The sequence below is a fragment of the Salvelinus fontinalis genome, chromosome 18, assembly GCF_029448725.1.
Source record: "Salvelinus fontinalis isolate EN_2023a chromosome 18, ASM2944872v1, whole genome shotgun sequence".
NCBI classification, from domain to species: Eukaryota; Metazoa; Chordata; class Actinopteri; order Salmoniformes; family Salmonidae; genus Salvelinus; species Salvelinus fontinalis.
Window position 1 is genome coordinate 10,560,610 of NC_074682.1, and position 14,443 is coordinate 10,575,052.

General features: G+C 43.4%; 1 protein-coding gene across 5 annotated transcripts in view; it reads left to right on the top strand.

Moving 5' to 3' along the window:
- Window positions 1-256: 256 nt before the first annotated feature.
- Window positions 257-14,443, top strand: part of LOC129814939 (semaphorin-3F-like) — an 82,568-nt gene continuing 68,381 nt past the window's right edge. For 4 of the 5 annotated variants that reach the window (XM_055868106.1, XM_055868105.1, XM_055868109.1 and 1 more), the window contains exons 1-2: window positions 257-673; window positions 5,082-5,242. In XM_055868106.1, coding sequence (XP_055724081.1) covers window positions 657-673; window positions 5,082-5,242 — 178 coding nt within the window. In that variant the 5' untranslated portion in view covers window positions 257-656. Of the gene's footprint in view, window positions 674-724; window positions 1,094-5,081; window positions 5,243-14,443 lie in introns of those variants that run through there. The other variant, XM_055868107.1, reaches the window with a different exon arrangement.

Sequence of the window (14,443 nt, forward strand, 5' to 3'; positions counted from 1 at the left end):
CAGTAACACACACAATGTGGGATCTGCTTCACTGATGCAAAAGAACAGTGTGCAGGACACAATGAAAACCAACTCAACATCTATGAAAAATCTATGGTCCAGTTGAGATTTCATGAGGTTTTACTCCAAAGCCGAAGCAAATCTTAGATAATCCTTTGTGTTGTGTATTAACTCAGCAACCCTTTCCTCTGAAACAGAATGGAGGTTTTTTTCTCATCTCCCCAGCGGCTTCGTTTTTTTCCCAGGATGTGGCTTACATTTTCTGCACCACCCATCTCGGTACACTTCAGTGGCACTCTTCCTCGACTTCACAGACGTTTGCATATTTCGAAGACAAAACTTCCGAGAATATGCGAGTGACAATAAAATGACACAAGGACCGACTCTGGAAATTACGGACATTTTCAAACACATGGAAGCCACGAGTGCAGCTCTAGACATTACTGCAATACTCTGGATGGATTCATGTCTGGTGCGATCTGATGTAAATCACCAACACAGTAAATAGCCTAAGTCTAGGGGCTATGTATAAGTAAAATGGATATTCTGAAACGTTCAGTTTTGAAGTTAGGCCTACTCTACCTGTGGGCTCTGGATGCTGATGTGCAATCTTGCCATTGTGTTACAGGCACATCATTTTCAGGGGGGCGGTACAGATGCGTCTGCAGCTAAGGTAAGTTCCCGCCCCATGGGTGTGTGTCTATGTAGACTACCGGCGAGCGCACTGTATTCACCTGCCAATGCGTCTCCCCTTCAGTAGCCTACAGAGCTGTCTGTGGTGTAGTGCGCCGCGTCAACTTTAGCAACTCTTCAATTTCAAGGAATAACAGATATTAACGAGAACAACAAAGTGGGATTGTACACTATTGACCGAGACAAGAGTAGAGAATAGGAGACAAATATTGCAAGCTTAGGTGATTGCCAAGTTCATTTGGAGCCATAGCTTTGTTGCTGGGGAATCGTGCAGGATCTCCGCTACTTCATTCGTACACTGGGGACGGAGAAGGAGAATTTAGTAGGATTTTGTTCTCTGCCTTCTAAATGACTCTTATGACCGGAATCGGCGTAATTTCCACCGGGCAATAATAACCAGGTAGGCACAACAGTAGGCTACATAATTTATCTAATGTTTTCATGCATCAGGTTTTTCGGTCAAATCATGACTCATATGTCCGTGTTGAATTATTTATTATCCTAAGAGATTATTATCAAGACAATGCCTCCAGTAATTGAGTCGAACTACAATTGGTGATTTAGACCTATTGTCTATTATGTATTATTATTTTCAGTCCACTTAGCCAAATAATAAGTTAATGATGCTTTGTTAGGTCTCTGTTTATTTTTATTATTATTAGGCCTACACATTTATGATTTTTTTTGTTGTTGTTGCTGTATGGCTGCACGAGGAACAATATAAGCGTTCAGATGCGGTAGGCTATGGCTTGATATTAGCCATAATTCTTCTGCATTTCAAACGGCTGTAGGAGCTCTTGCATGGTATTTTCAGCTACTTCTCACGAGCGTCACAAGAAGCCAGCATTTTATAGCGTTCAAGTTTCTTCATCCAACAACAGGCTGTAGAAGCCTGCGCTCCTAATTGTGTGAACAGTCAAGACTGTTCGTTGTTCGCTTATAACAGGAACATTTTCCCACTTATAGCCAGCCTAATATCTTTTAAGAGTAGCCTAATTCATTTTCTATTGTACAGACTTTTAATGTTATTCTAGTTAATTATAGCCCAAACCCCATTCCCGAATAAAAAAGGAATGTGTAGTGTTTTCTTTATATTCATTAAGCAGCGGTGGCCCATCTCTGTTGTCACCGCTGCAAAAAGCCTCTGCGTGAAAAACAAAAGAGTTCATATATACAGTGCTAGAGGCGTCACTACAGACACCCTGGTTCAAATCCAGGCTGTATCACAATCGGCCGTGATTGGGAGTCCCATAGGGCGACGCACAATTGGCCCAGCGTCGTCCGGGTTTGGCCGGTGTAAGCCGTCATTGTAAATATGAATTTGTTCTTAACTGACTTGCCTAGTTAAATATCGGTTAAATATAATAATAATATTTAAAAATATATATATATTTTTATACATATATATATATATATTTCTGCCGAGACGCGCTTTTAAATGGATTGTCGCTCTCATTCGGAACTTCATCCAACGTCCTTTTATGGTAGCTTTAAACCCCATACACTGTTGACCAGCGTTTACGAACAGAACAGTGATAGATGGCAAAGAAAGTATTTAAATAGCCTTTATGGGCTCCAACCCCCATAAATCAAGCACAATATTTAAATTATCTTTACTAATGTGGTGTTTTGTTAAATAGGCCTATCCTGGGTGCTTTTAGCGATGTATTACATACACTAGCAGTGCTTTCAATTGTATTGGGTTGCGCAAAAAAGTCCTTCCGAAGCCAGAAGTTCAAGTTGTGCTGGTGGGCGGGACGGTTGGTCATTATGAAGGGGGAATTTGAAACAAAATATATAAAGCATCATATTATATTATTAAATACACTTTCGAAAGGTGGGTCTGTTGTAGACCCACTTATTTTCTGCTTAGGTCATGTCAAAATAAAAGTCCCCCACAACTTATTCCTTTTTTGTCCACATATGGTGCATGTCAGTGGAGATTCCTCAGAGGAGGAAGGTGAGGACCATCCTCCTCAGTGAATTTCATAAAAATAAAAATAGTGAAACATTAAAAAACGTATCCTTTTTAGATACAACTATACTAAATATATTCACATTTCACCAAACACAGTAATTGATTAAAACACACTGTTTTGCAATGAAGGTCTACAGTAGCCTCAACAGCACTCTGTGGGATAGCACCATGGTGTAGCTGGAGGACAGCTAGTTTCCGTCCTCCTCTGGGTACATAGACTTGAATACAAAACCTAGGAGACTTGTCGTTCTCACCCTCTTCCATTGACTTACACAGTAATTATGACATCTTCCGGAGGACGTGCTCCAACCTATCAGAGCTCTTGCAGCATCAAATGACATGTTGTCAACCCAATCAGATAATTAATAGAGTATTGAAAGCATAAGCTACAGCTAGCTAGCTAGCACTGCAGTACATAACATGTGGTGAGTAAGACAATAGTTGAACAGTTTTGGATAAATTAATGTATGTAAAAATGAAGGAAGAGAGAGAGCGAGAGAGAGAGAGAAAGAGAGAGATATTCCATTGTAGTTTTCTTTTCACTTTCACTTAGCTAGCGAATGCAGCTAGGTAGTTTAGCCTACTCAAACACCCGGCTCAAACAGAGAGGGATGCTATTTTAGCTAGCTGGCTATGGCTAGCCAACACTGGAACTTTTCCAAGTCAAGGTAAGTTTTTGGTTTTATACATTTATTTCTAAACTGCTTGCTGACTGTACACTGTATTGCATGATTGTCGCGGGTTTACTAACGCGTTAGTTCTAGTAGGTATGTTGACTTGTTATGACGTTAGCTAATATGGTGACAATAATGTAGGCTGTGTGTAGCAGTTAGCTCTTATGATATGAAGGTTTGGCTTGGAAAGTTTTTTTCGCCAGGTTTTCACATATAGCTGATGTGTTGAGACTGAAGACCCTAAGCAAAGGGAAAAGGTGCGAGAAGGAATTCTACAGCGAGCAAAATTATCATGCTGTTTGTATGTGGCTGCTATGAAAGTGAACTGTACTTGCGTGTGATCAGGGGTCTATTCAGTCCACCGATTCTGTTGAAAATTTCTGAAACAGGGATTAACATACCTGAATTTATCCAATAGAAACTCTCGTTTGTAACTTTTGGACACCCTAGATCAACTAGATACATGCAAGAGTGTGCAAGGCCGTATTGAATGTGTCACTGTCTCTCACCTTGATTACTCACATTTTTCTCTCATTCATAGGCTAGGTTGTAGCAACCTCATGATAGGTATAGGGACAATTTTAATATCATGTAGTAGCCTAAACCTATTGATGTTACATTGAACTGGGTGAATGGTATATGAATGACCGTCATCTAATATGTTTAATAGAATTAAGGCCATGCTCATCAAAACATCTCCTCCCTCATCTTAAACATCACAACCGCCACTGGTGCACGTGCAGGACTTTTCATTTTGAGTTAAGCAGTGAGGAAGTGGGTCTACAACAGACCCAACATTTGGAACGTCTGTTTAATGATATGATTCTTTTGATATTTTGTCTCAAATTCCCCCGTCATAATTACCAACAGTCCTGCCCACCTAGCAATGCTAGTGTATGTAAATTCACCCACCTAGGCCTATCCCTACAACAAGATGGCGTAGACAGACACGGTCGCCCTATGTCTTTCTCCTAGCCAACTTTGCAGTACTTCGTTGTTTTGTGTGTTATTTCGTTAGAAGCATTTCACCGCACCTGCAATAACATCTGCAAATCTGTGTACACGATCAATAAACTTTGATTTGATTATTACAGCAGAGCCTATTCATAGGATATTATTATTTGTAAACGGCGCCCGTTATTGAAGTTATTGTCAGCTTTTGGATATCTAGTGTGCTGCGCGCCTGGGTAAAATGTCTCCATATTCGACAACAGACTCGTTCAGTGGGCATAAAAGTAGGGCCCAGATCATTTGTGAGAGGTGGGAGTTTGTGCACCGGTGAGGGCAACGAGCCCGCGCTGGTGTTATAAGGAAGGGAATGATAATGGCAGCGCAGCCTAGTGGTTAGAGCGTTAGGCTAGTAACCAAAAGGTTGCAAGATCAAATCCCTGAGCTGACAAGGTACAAATCTGTTGTTCTGCCCCTGAACAAGGCAGTTAAAACACTGTTCCTAGGCCGTCATTGAAAATAAGAATTTGTTCTTAACGGACTTGTCTAGTTAAATAAAGGTAAATAAAAAGTAACAATGAGCTATCTTTGATCAGTAACTGTAATTTAATACTTAAATTGGAACCGCACTTTGTTATATTACTGCAAAAAGTTATATTATAACGTAACGTGTTACTTTGTGAAGTATTACCCCCAAAACTGGTGGCATGTGTGTGTGTTGGAGGTTTTTGTATGGGGGTGTGATACAGAGCTGATCATCAACTCACTCTCTCCCTCTCTTTCCCCAGGTACCTGGACTCTCGCTCCTCTTCTGTGTCTAGAAGCGGAGGGACCATGCTGTGGGACAAAATGTGGTGGCTGTCCACCATGCTGGCCCTGTCGGCTCAGGCACTGCCCACACTGCCCATTGAGCCCCTCTCTGCCCCTCGGGTTTTCCTCTCCTTCAAAGGTAAGACACACTTTTAGATATCTTGCCTAGTTGTTGTGGTTCTCTGTGACTCTGAAACAGGTGGATAGTATTTCCCTGTATGTGAGCTCTAGTGGTTGCTTTTATTTTCCCAGCTCATCCTAGCTTTGTGTTTGCTCTTTGTGAAATGTAGGGCTTAGGGGGACTAGGAAGGCGTTACAGACAGCTACGTGCTTGGCACACCGTGGTGTCAGTGTGAGCCCAGCCACCTCTCTCTGGCTGAAGCTTGATTATCTGCTGAGAGAGGAGGTTGACGAGAGAGATGAGCAGGGGAGAGAAGAAGTACTGTTTGTGCCTACTTGTCAGGGCCAGAGACCAAATCTTCATTAAACAGACTGTCTGACTGACTACCACAGTCCTCCAACAGTGGTTTGTCTGCCCTCGGCAGAGCCCAGTGTATTATGAATACTTCAACTGGCACATGAGGCCCTGTCTGTGTAGTGAACTGTACCTTGAAAGTGGACCTTTATGGTGTACCATAATCTCTGATGCTTTATCAAGCCCTTTATCAAGCCCGTTGCACTGTGTGAATGTAAGGCTAATCGTGATGAGCTCAAATGAGAGGAGGCCTCGCTAAACCTCCTTCAACCGCCTTGAAATCCTCATCACCTCATGTGGGGAATGAGCATAGATTCTGCACTTTTTTTAATTTTTTTAATTTTTTTTTGTCTGTGAGTTATGTGGAATTGGGCAACCTGAGTCTTGGGTAACCTGAGTCTCTCTCTCTCTCTCTCTCTCTCTCTCTCTCTCTCTCTCTCTCTCTCTCTCTCTCTCTCTCTCTCTCTCTCTCTCTCTCTCTCTCTCTCTCTCTCTCTCTCTCTCTCTCCCTCTCTCTCTCTTTTTTTTTGCTTACTTGTTGGTTTTCACTCTCTAATTAAGTTGGTTTTCACAACCCACTGGTTTCAAGTTTACAATCGCACTGCTCCAAAATGGTAATTTCTTTCCAATTTCCTTTAAATTAGTTCCTTTTTTTTGTTATTTATTGGTTTTTGAGAGATCTATAGGGTTGTTCCATTTGAATTCAGTCCCTTTTTGACTGCATCACTTTTGATTTGAACAAAATGTTCCATACATATTTGCCCATAGTAGAAGTGGTCAGAAAGTGACTTGTTGGACCTGAATGTTAAAATATTGAGGTGCTCAAAGTTGACACATTTTGCATTCCCCACCATACCATGAGACATCCAAGTCTTAGTCACTGGAAAAGATTAACGGTTGAGTTTGATATTATTTAAAAGCTTACAAACAGCGTTGTCTAGTTTATGATTTTGCATGCTCTTGAATACATGCATGCTCTTGGGTGTCATATTTTGGAAAATAAATGTACTAAAATGCTTATAAAATTGACATTTAAACTCAAATTGGGCCACAATGATGGTTGGAAGCCCACACATCAGAGAATGTTGACTTGAATGGGGATATCAGTTGTTTTAAATTATACTGTAAATATTGTATAGGAAACCTATTTAAATATAAATATTAGAATAGACAATTCCCAAATAAGTTGACATTCGATGGGCATCTTTGTGGTAGTAATTGGAAGTTACAATTTCAATAAAATTTCAATTTCAATGGTGTTTCAGCTACATTGCAGTGGTCTGAAGGTATATGTCCATTCTCTGAATTATGTTTCTATGATTGAAATGACACCCACCCTGAGTATGCTGGGTCTCAACCGATGGCGGGCACAACACAAACACCTCAGACAATGTAAAATAGGGTCTAAGCTACAACATATGTAAAAATGGGGGTTTACACATTTTACGATCATTGACGCTAAAGGTTAAAAAAAAAAATACCATAATTTGTATGTAAAAAAATAAATTCAAGAAATGATCAAATGATCAGATACATCAGATTACAACCTTGTTTGTAAGATTTTAAATTATATCAAACTCCGTTAATCTTTTCCAGTAATGAATACTTTGAATTCTCATGGTATTGTGGGGTATGCAAAAATGTGTCAACTTTGAGCACCGATGTCTCTTGAATGTTTTGGCATTTAGGTCCAGAAAGTCAATTTCCGACCTCTTCTACAATGGGCAAAAATGAATGGAAAGTTTCGTTCAAATCAAAAGGGGTAAGGTCAAAAAACATTTGAAATCAAATGGAACTACCCTATATGCTTGACAGAGCAACTTCACTTTGTTGGTGACTAGAATTGAACATGAGCTGCACATTTTCTAATTGTGTTGTTTTGGCTCACACTAAGGGGAATTGCTTTTAAATGTGCCCATATTGATTCCTTTATGGACCTTGGTGAGCCAAATAATTAGCTACACATTTTACAAAGCATACACATGGGGGGCAAGATTCCTTGGAGCTTTCCAAGGGGGCTCGGCTGAATTTTAACAACCTCTTGAAAATGCAACTCTAATCTCCTTATAACCATCCAACTGTTTTTAACAAGCTTTATGTTTTCAACGCTCCAAGCGTTACACAACCTATTGCACCCACTGGTTCATGCTGGCAGTCTCTGTCTATTGGAACAGTTAGACATTGTGGACTGTGTTGGCAAAATGCAGAAGCTCACCTGTGGCATTAATGTGGCTTCCGTCTAATACCACTAGTGTGGTCTGATGGTCCATATGTCTTCTTTAATCTGGTTGGTCTGTTGCCAAACACTAAGGTTAAAACCTTCACCTCAAGTTTCAATATCAGACTTGTAGACAGTTTTTGACTGTTTTCTAAACCAGTTTTTTTGATGTCATTTTGTGTTGTTATTATGTTATAATCTTGGATGAGTTTGAGTTGCTGTTGACCTTGTGCTGGTCATCAGAGGGGTTAGACTTTGGCCAGCCCTGTCTGTTGAGGAGGACTCAGACCGTCAGACAGAGTAACTAAAACAAGTTTGGGAGTTCATTTAGTATGTCTGGCATTATTGATTGCTTTGAATCTGCACGTGGGTGCCTTGCAACACAAAGACACTTTCTGATTTACATTAACTTTGTGTGTATATATATATATATATAAATACAAGCACTTCCTTCTTTGGATGAGGACATGAGTGCTTGTAGGCTCCTGCTACTTGGAGAGCATGATCATCGTCAGTCAACTCATTCAGGAAACCTGCGCTACAGACAATCTCACAGAGACCTCGGACTGATGCATCTAAGATAGAAGAGGCATTCTTTCAGTTAATGCAACTACCCTGGTTGAATCCGCCTTCAAGTCATGTTGGTTCACATTGCCATTTAATGCACCTTTGTCATCAGTTCACAATTGAGGTTCTATTTTAATAGAAATGTTATAGATCTAGTTCATCTTCTGTCATTTTTTTCCTCGGTGGAGAGAGAGAGAGAGAGAAAAGCTTTCTGCTGAATGAGTGAAAGCTTTAAGGATTTACATGCTAAACGATGGCCCGGAGGAGAGAGGGGAGAGACACGTCACATGCTAGCCATCACATAACTCCATTGTGACATGACAGCAGATTCACTATGATTAATTCCCAGCACAGTGGTTCGGAAAAGCTAAATGCTCCAGGTAATTGTAGCACATGTTTTTTAGAATGTAGTTTTCGGTCATTCTGAGCTGTACATTTCTATATGTTTATTCAACTGACATTCTCATCTGAGTATTGAGTTCAGTTTCAGTTTTCTTGATTCTGAAATCATTTTTAGTTTCTGTTGAATAATATCAGTCTGTCTACCTTATCTTCAAATCTATGCCTAAGTTCCCATCAGGCCTGAGCTTTCTTTATAAGTTCCTATCAGTTGTCTGTAGTATACTGAGGTCTATAAAAGCAACCAATGAGCGGGTCAGAGTCAGTGCAGGGCTCTGAGTTATCACCTGTGATAACGGTAGAGCAAACAGCGACTCAGAGTAAAGGAATGTCCACTTGGTACTCGTAAGCATCGATCATCTCCCACACTGCTTTAGCAGTATAAGCCGAAAGGGGAAGAAGAAACATTGGCACATGTACAAACAGGCAGGCATGAACACCATCTACACCTATTGTATACACTACAGCACCGTTGAAAAAGGTATACACACAAAAACACACATACAATCTCACGTACAAGTACAAATATATTTTCAAAGTGCTCATCACAGGCTGCTTAGCCAACAGATTTTATGGTTATGAGATAAAGAGGGCACTTGGGTCTTCAAAGAACAGAGAGTGTGTTTACAGACATTGCTGAGACCTATACTAGATGTGTAGACGTTGCCTCACTTCCTTCCGGCTGGTGGAAATTGCTGACAAAGTGGATGGTGAAGGTTGTAATACAATGTTACAACACAAACAAAGCACCACCATTGTGTTCCTTATTAAGTGTACCTTCTGCCATCTTTATTTGTGAAGAGTGAGTAGGCCCGACTGGTTTTAGCTTCTGATTCTAGCTTCTTATTTATGCTCAAACAAGCTCTATAATTACGTGCTATTTCAGGGTGCGGGGCTCCTCAGGGGTCATGACCCCCCAAAAACAGGATCCAGTCACACTTGGGCTTAACTAACGGCCCCCACACCCTGGGAGAATGGGAGCGTATTAGCTAGTAATAGCTTGTTACGCTAATCTTCAGTCGCATTTGAAAGTGTTTAACGTTGTTTTCCTTTTGCCTTCGGTCCAGGGTGAAACACCTGGAAACAGAGTTGCCGGGGAGCGAGGGAGAAAAAAAAGAACACTTGAAATGGGAGAGAAAACGCACGGCCAGACAGTCACATAATTGGACTATTTCTCATGCAGGATCTCAAGGTTATTTCAACTTCCCCTGGCTTTTTTCTTCCCCCCCCCCCCCTCGCTTTATCTTTCTCTATCACACAACATTACGGTTAAATAATTATCACAGTAGCACAAAGAGCTCAGTGTTCGCGCACCTCTCCTGTCTGTGCTCTCCGGGTGGACGATATTAACACGAGAGATCATGTCTGACTATATGCCTGCGTCCCTATTCTGTGAATTAGGCTGCTACTCTCAGTGACCTTCACTTAGACTTCATTCATTGTTGCTCTCTAGCTCTGCGATTACAATAGCCCAGATTTCTTAGATTAGAAAAAAAGAACCGTGGGTAGACATAGTGCTATGCCTACTGTGGCTGGTAAGAGAGTAAAAGCTATTCATGGATAAATGCCTTGCTGGAGGTGCTTCCTAAGCTTTCCGCCTGCCTGTGGTTCGTTTCTCCACTGTGTGGGTTGTCTGATACCCTTGCTGACGTGTCTGCTGAAAGGGAGAGCATTATGGCAGTCCATTTGTGCTCTGTCTGTCTGAGAGCCTTGCGCTGAGCTTTCCACCCCACTGTCAGTGTCTAAAAGAGAGAGAGACGGCCAGCCAAGAAAGAAAGACAAGAGAGTGAGAGGAGAAAAGGCCGCAGTCAGGTCTCCATGTAATGGACACGAGGTGGGAGTGTGTGTGTGTTTGTGTGGGTTAGTTGGTGGGTGGGTGGGTGGGTGTCTGTGTGTGCGAGAGTGAAACAGAGAGAGTCAGATGCCCATGCGTTTATCTCCCTCCATCTCCCTCCATCTCTCTCCCAGGCTCCAAGGTTCCTATTTATTTGGGTCAATTGTAAGTGTGACACTGGAGCCAGAGCTAAGTGCCCCAGCAGGCCTCACCAGAACAGAGGCCCTCAGCAATCAATGAGCCGCTGAAAGCTTATCCACAGCTAACCTGCCAAGAGACAGCAAGTGCACAGACCCAGGGTGACTTTGCCAAGCCTTCCCAAGTCTTCCCAGGCAGAACCAAACCTGCCCTGGGCTCCAGACCGACATACTGACACGGACACGGTTTCAGGGTGCAACACTCCCAATGAGACCAGAATCAAAACCACCAGTACAGTACAAGGCTTCTTGCTTGCCACTGCTAATCAGTTATGATATATCCACTGACTCCTTCAATAACCGTTGCCTCTCCCTTTTTAAACAAAGGTTCACTTAGACGACATGAAACTTTGTAAAGGTATAATGATCACTGGGGAAACAGCGTCTGAGTCTCCAGTTATGTCCGCTACTCGCGATGACTCAACGTTTCATTTTCATAGCAAGCAGGTAGAGGTGGCTGCTTTTTGCCTAAGAGGTCATTTATTAACTTGTCTTAAAGTTGATTATGGTTCCATGACATCTGACCACATGACCAGGTACAGGCAACACCTGACAGAATGACATCACATAGACCCAGCAGGATACAATTTGCTGATTATTTATGTGCACCCTCCCACCTCCATAGCACGGAGTCCCCTAACCCACCTGACGCGGAGAGCCCCTGCTGTTAGGTAAGGATGGAGTGTGCTATGTAAGACATACAATGTATGGGGCAGCAGACATAGCTAGTACATCAGTCCACGCATGTAATGTCAAAGCCCCTGCCTGCCTGCTCTCCTCTCCCTACTGTGACTGAGCTATTCCACCCCCTTGCTCTGCACATCTGCTGCTGCCGTGTCATATTTAATCTGCGTCCCGCCTCCTCCCTCCCTCTCCCTCACTCCTCTCTGCCGGCTGTGTGTGTACACAAACTTTGATAAAAGATGTACAGCACTGTCGCGGATAGAAGATTTGTAATACATGTAAGAACCTGCAGTCATGCCTTTGCTGCGTGTTGGCAGAGTGGGCTCTGAGAAGCCAAGTCAGTGCAGTTCCCACGTGTCACTTGGGTGGTCTGATAGTTTAGGTCTAGTGGGTCGGTGCTTGTCCACTGATCTATAGATTGGGGGTGGTGGATGGAGTTCTCTGGGTTGCCAGTTTTCTACTCCCATGCATGAAATGTGTATCAGCATTGTTACGGTCAGCAGGCTCATAGCTCCCCTTCGTGTCTGTCTTTTTAGCGCTAAGGCCTTTGAAAAATTGCTTCAACAGAATTATATGAGGTGGCTGTGGCACGCAAGCCTGAAGAGAACATGATTATCTCACTGGCTGTGTTTCTCTCCAGAGATGATGGGGTGGTATATCCCAGCAACCTCTGCTCCGCAGGATTCGTGCTGTCAAGCTGGGATTATTCAAGGAAGAAAAACAGAAGATGACAACTCAAGCTCTAAATATAGTGTCCTTCATGTCTCTGTTTCTCTGTATGTATCACCCTGCTCCTCCTCCTCCTCCTCCTCCTCCTCCTCCTCCTCCTCCTCCTCCTCCTCCTACTCCTCCTCTCCTTACACCCTCTCTTGTTGCTTGTTGATAAGGGGTTGGCAGGTGAGGTGGAGGGAGGGAGGAAGGGGAGTGACTAGCATGCTTCCCGCAGCTGGGGCACCCTGTTTTAGCACGCTCCAAAGGGGAAAGGGGAAACTGCCGCAAGGTTTCTGAAGTGACCAGACTTTCACTGGGGGAGAGGAGGGAGGGTGGTATATTTTTTTCCATGGCAAAATGTTTAACACGAAGCAGACCAAACTCAACTTTGAAAACCTGCTGGAGGCAAAATATTGTGTGCTATAGCACGGAAAATAAATACATGTGATTCTGGTTGACAACATAATGATGTTTGTTTCCAAGTAATCTCCTCTGTTCTTTTCTGTGTCGTTTTATGTCAGCCCCGTTGTATAATGGCTGGCATATTTCTACCATCAAGCTATTAATCCCTGGCTCTCCCCCCTCCAAATGATCTCATGGCTTTAAAAGAAAGACTTGAAGCACTTCAAAACTATTCTTCAATCAACGCGAAGGGACAGCAAATGAAAAGCAGGCAGGCTGGTGCAGTTTATACTAGTGTGAGCAGAGTAGTTCATGTTAGCAGGCGACAGTGACGAGACAGAGCCATTACCAAATAGTTATTCACGCTGCAATCTCGCTCAATGGAGTTATAAAGGCACACCATCCAAATGAATTCATAATCTGTACAGGGAAAGAACAGATTCCCTTATCTCCAGGATCTGCTTGTCAGCCTGTCTGACGTAGGCAGCCTGTCTGACGTAGGGGGCCTGTCTAATGTAGGTGGCCAGTCTAACGTAGGCGGCCTGTCTAACGTAGGCTGCCTGTCTGACGTAGGGGACCTGTCTAACGTAAGCTGCCTGTCTAACGTAGGCTGCCTGTCTAACGTAGGCTGCCTGTCTAACGTAGTCTGCCTGTCTAATGTAGGTGGCCAGTCTAACGTAGGCTGCCTGTCTAACGTAGGCTGCCTGTCTAACGTAGTCTGCCTGTCTAATGTAGGTGGCCAGTCTAACGTAGGCTGCCTGTCTAACGTAGGCTGCCAGTCTAACGTAGGCTGCCTGTCTAACGTAGGCTGCCTGTCTAATGTAGGTGGCCAGTCTAACGTAGGCTGCCTGTCTAACGTAGGCTGCCTGTCTAATGTAGGTGGCCAGTCTAACGTAGGCTGCCAGTCTAACGTAGGCTGCCTGTCTAACGTAGGGGGGTCTGTCTAACGTAGGCTGCCTGTCTAACGTAGGCTGCCTGTCTAATGTAGGTGGCCAGTCTAACGTAGGCTGCCTGTCTAACGTAGGCTGCCTGTCTAATGTAGGTGGCCAGTCTAACGTAGGCTGCCAGTCTAACGTAGGCTGCCTGTCTAACGTAGGCAGCCTGTCTATCGTAGGCGGCCTGTCTATCGTAGGCTGCCTGTCTAACGTAGGCAGCCTGTCTAATGTAGGCTGCCAGTCTATCGTAGGCTGCCTGTCTAACGTAGACTGCCTGTCTATCGTAGGCTGCCTGTCTAACGTAGGCTGCCTGTCTAACGTAGGCTGCCTGTCTAACGTAGACAGGCAGCCTACGTTAGACAGGCAGGCAGCCTACGTTAGACAGGCCGCCTACGATAGACAGGCCGCCTAATTTAGATTTGCCGCCTACGTTAGACAGGCAGCCTACGTTAGACAGGCAGCCTACGTTAGACAGGCAGCCTACGTTAGACAGGCAGCCTACGTTAGACAGGCCGCCTACGTTAGACAGGCAGGCAGCCTACGTTAGACAGGCAGCCTACGTTAGACAGGCAGCCTACGTTAGACAGGCAGCCTACGTTAGACAGGCAAGAGATGCAAGAGTCGTCCAGACCAGAGTCTGCCTGTCAGTACTTACAGTACAGTACTTACAGTACTGACATACACACACTATACTCTTCCATTTTCTCCTCGTTCTCACCCTCAATCTTTCTTTACTCTGCTTCTCTTTATTTCACCCACATACTGTACATTTTTTACCTTCCAACAGTGTTCCTCCCCATTACATTTAAGCTCCCTATAGGGTGTGTACGTTAATAGCCTGATGTCTTGAAACTTCATGTTTATCTATGCATGTGTGCATCTGTGGAATTATGTTTTGATTCGAATTCTGACCAACCA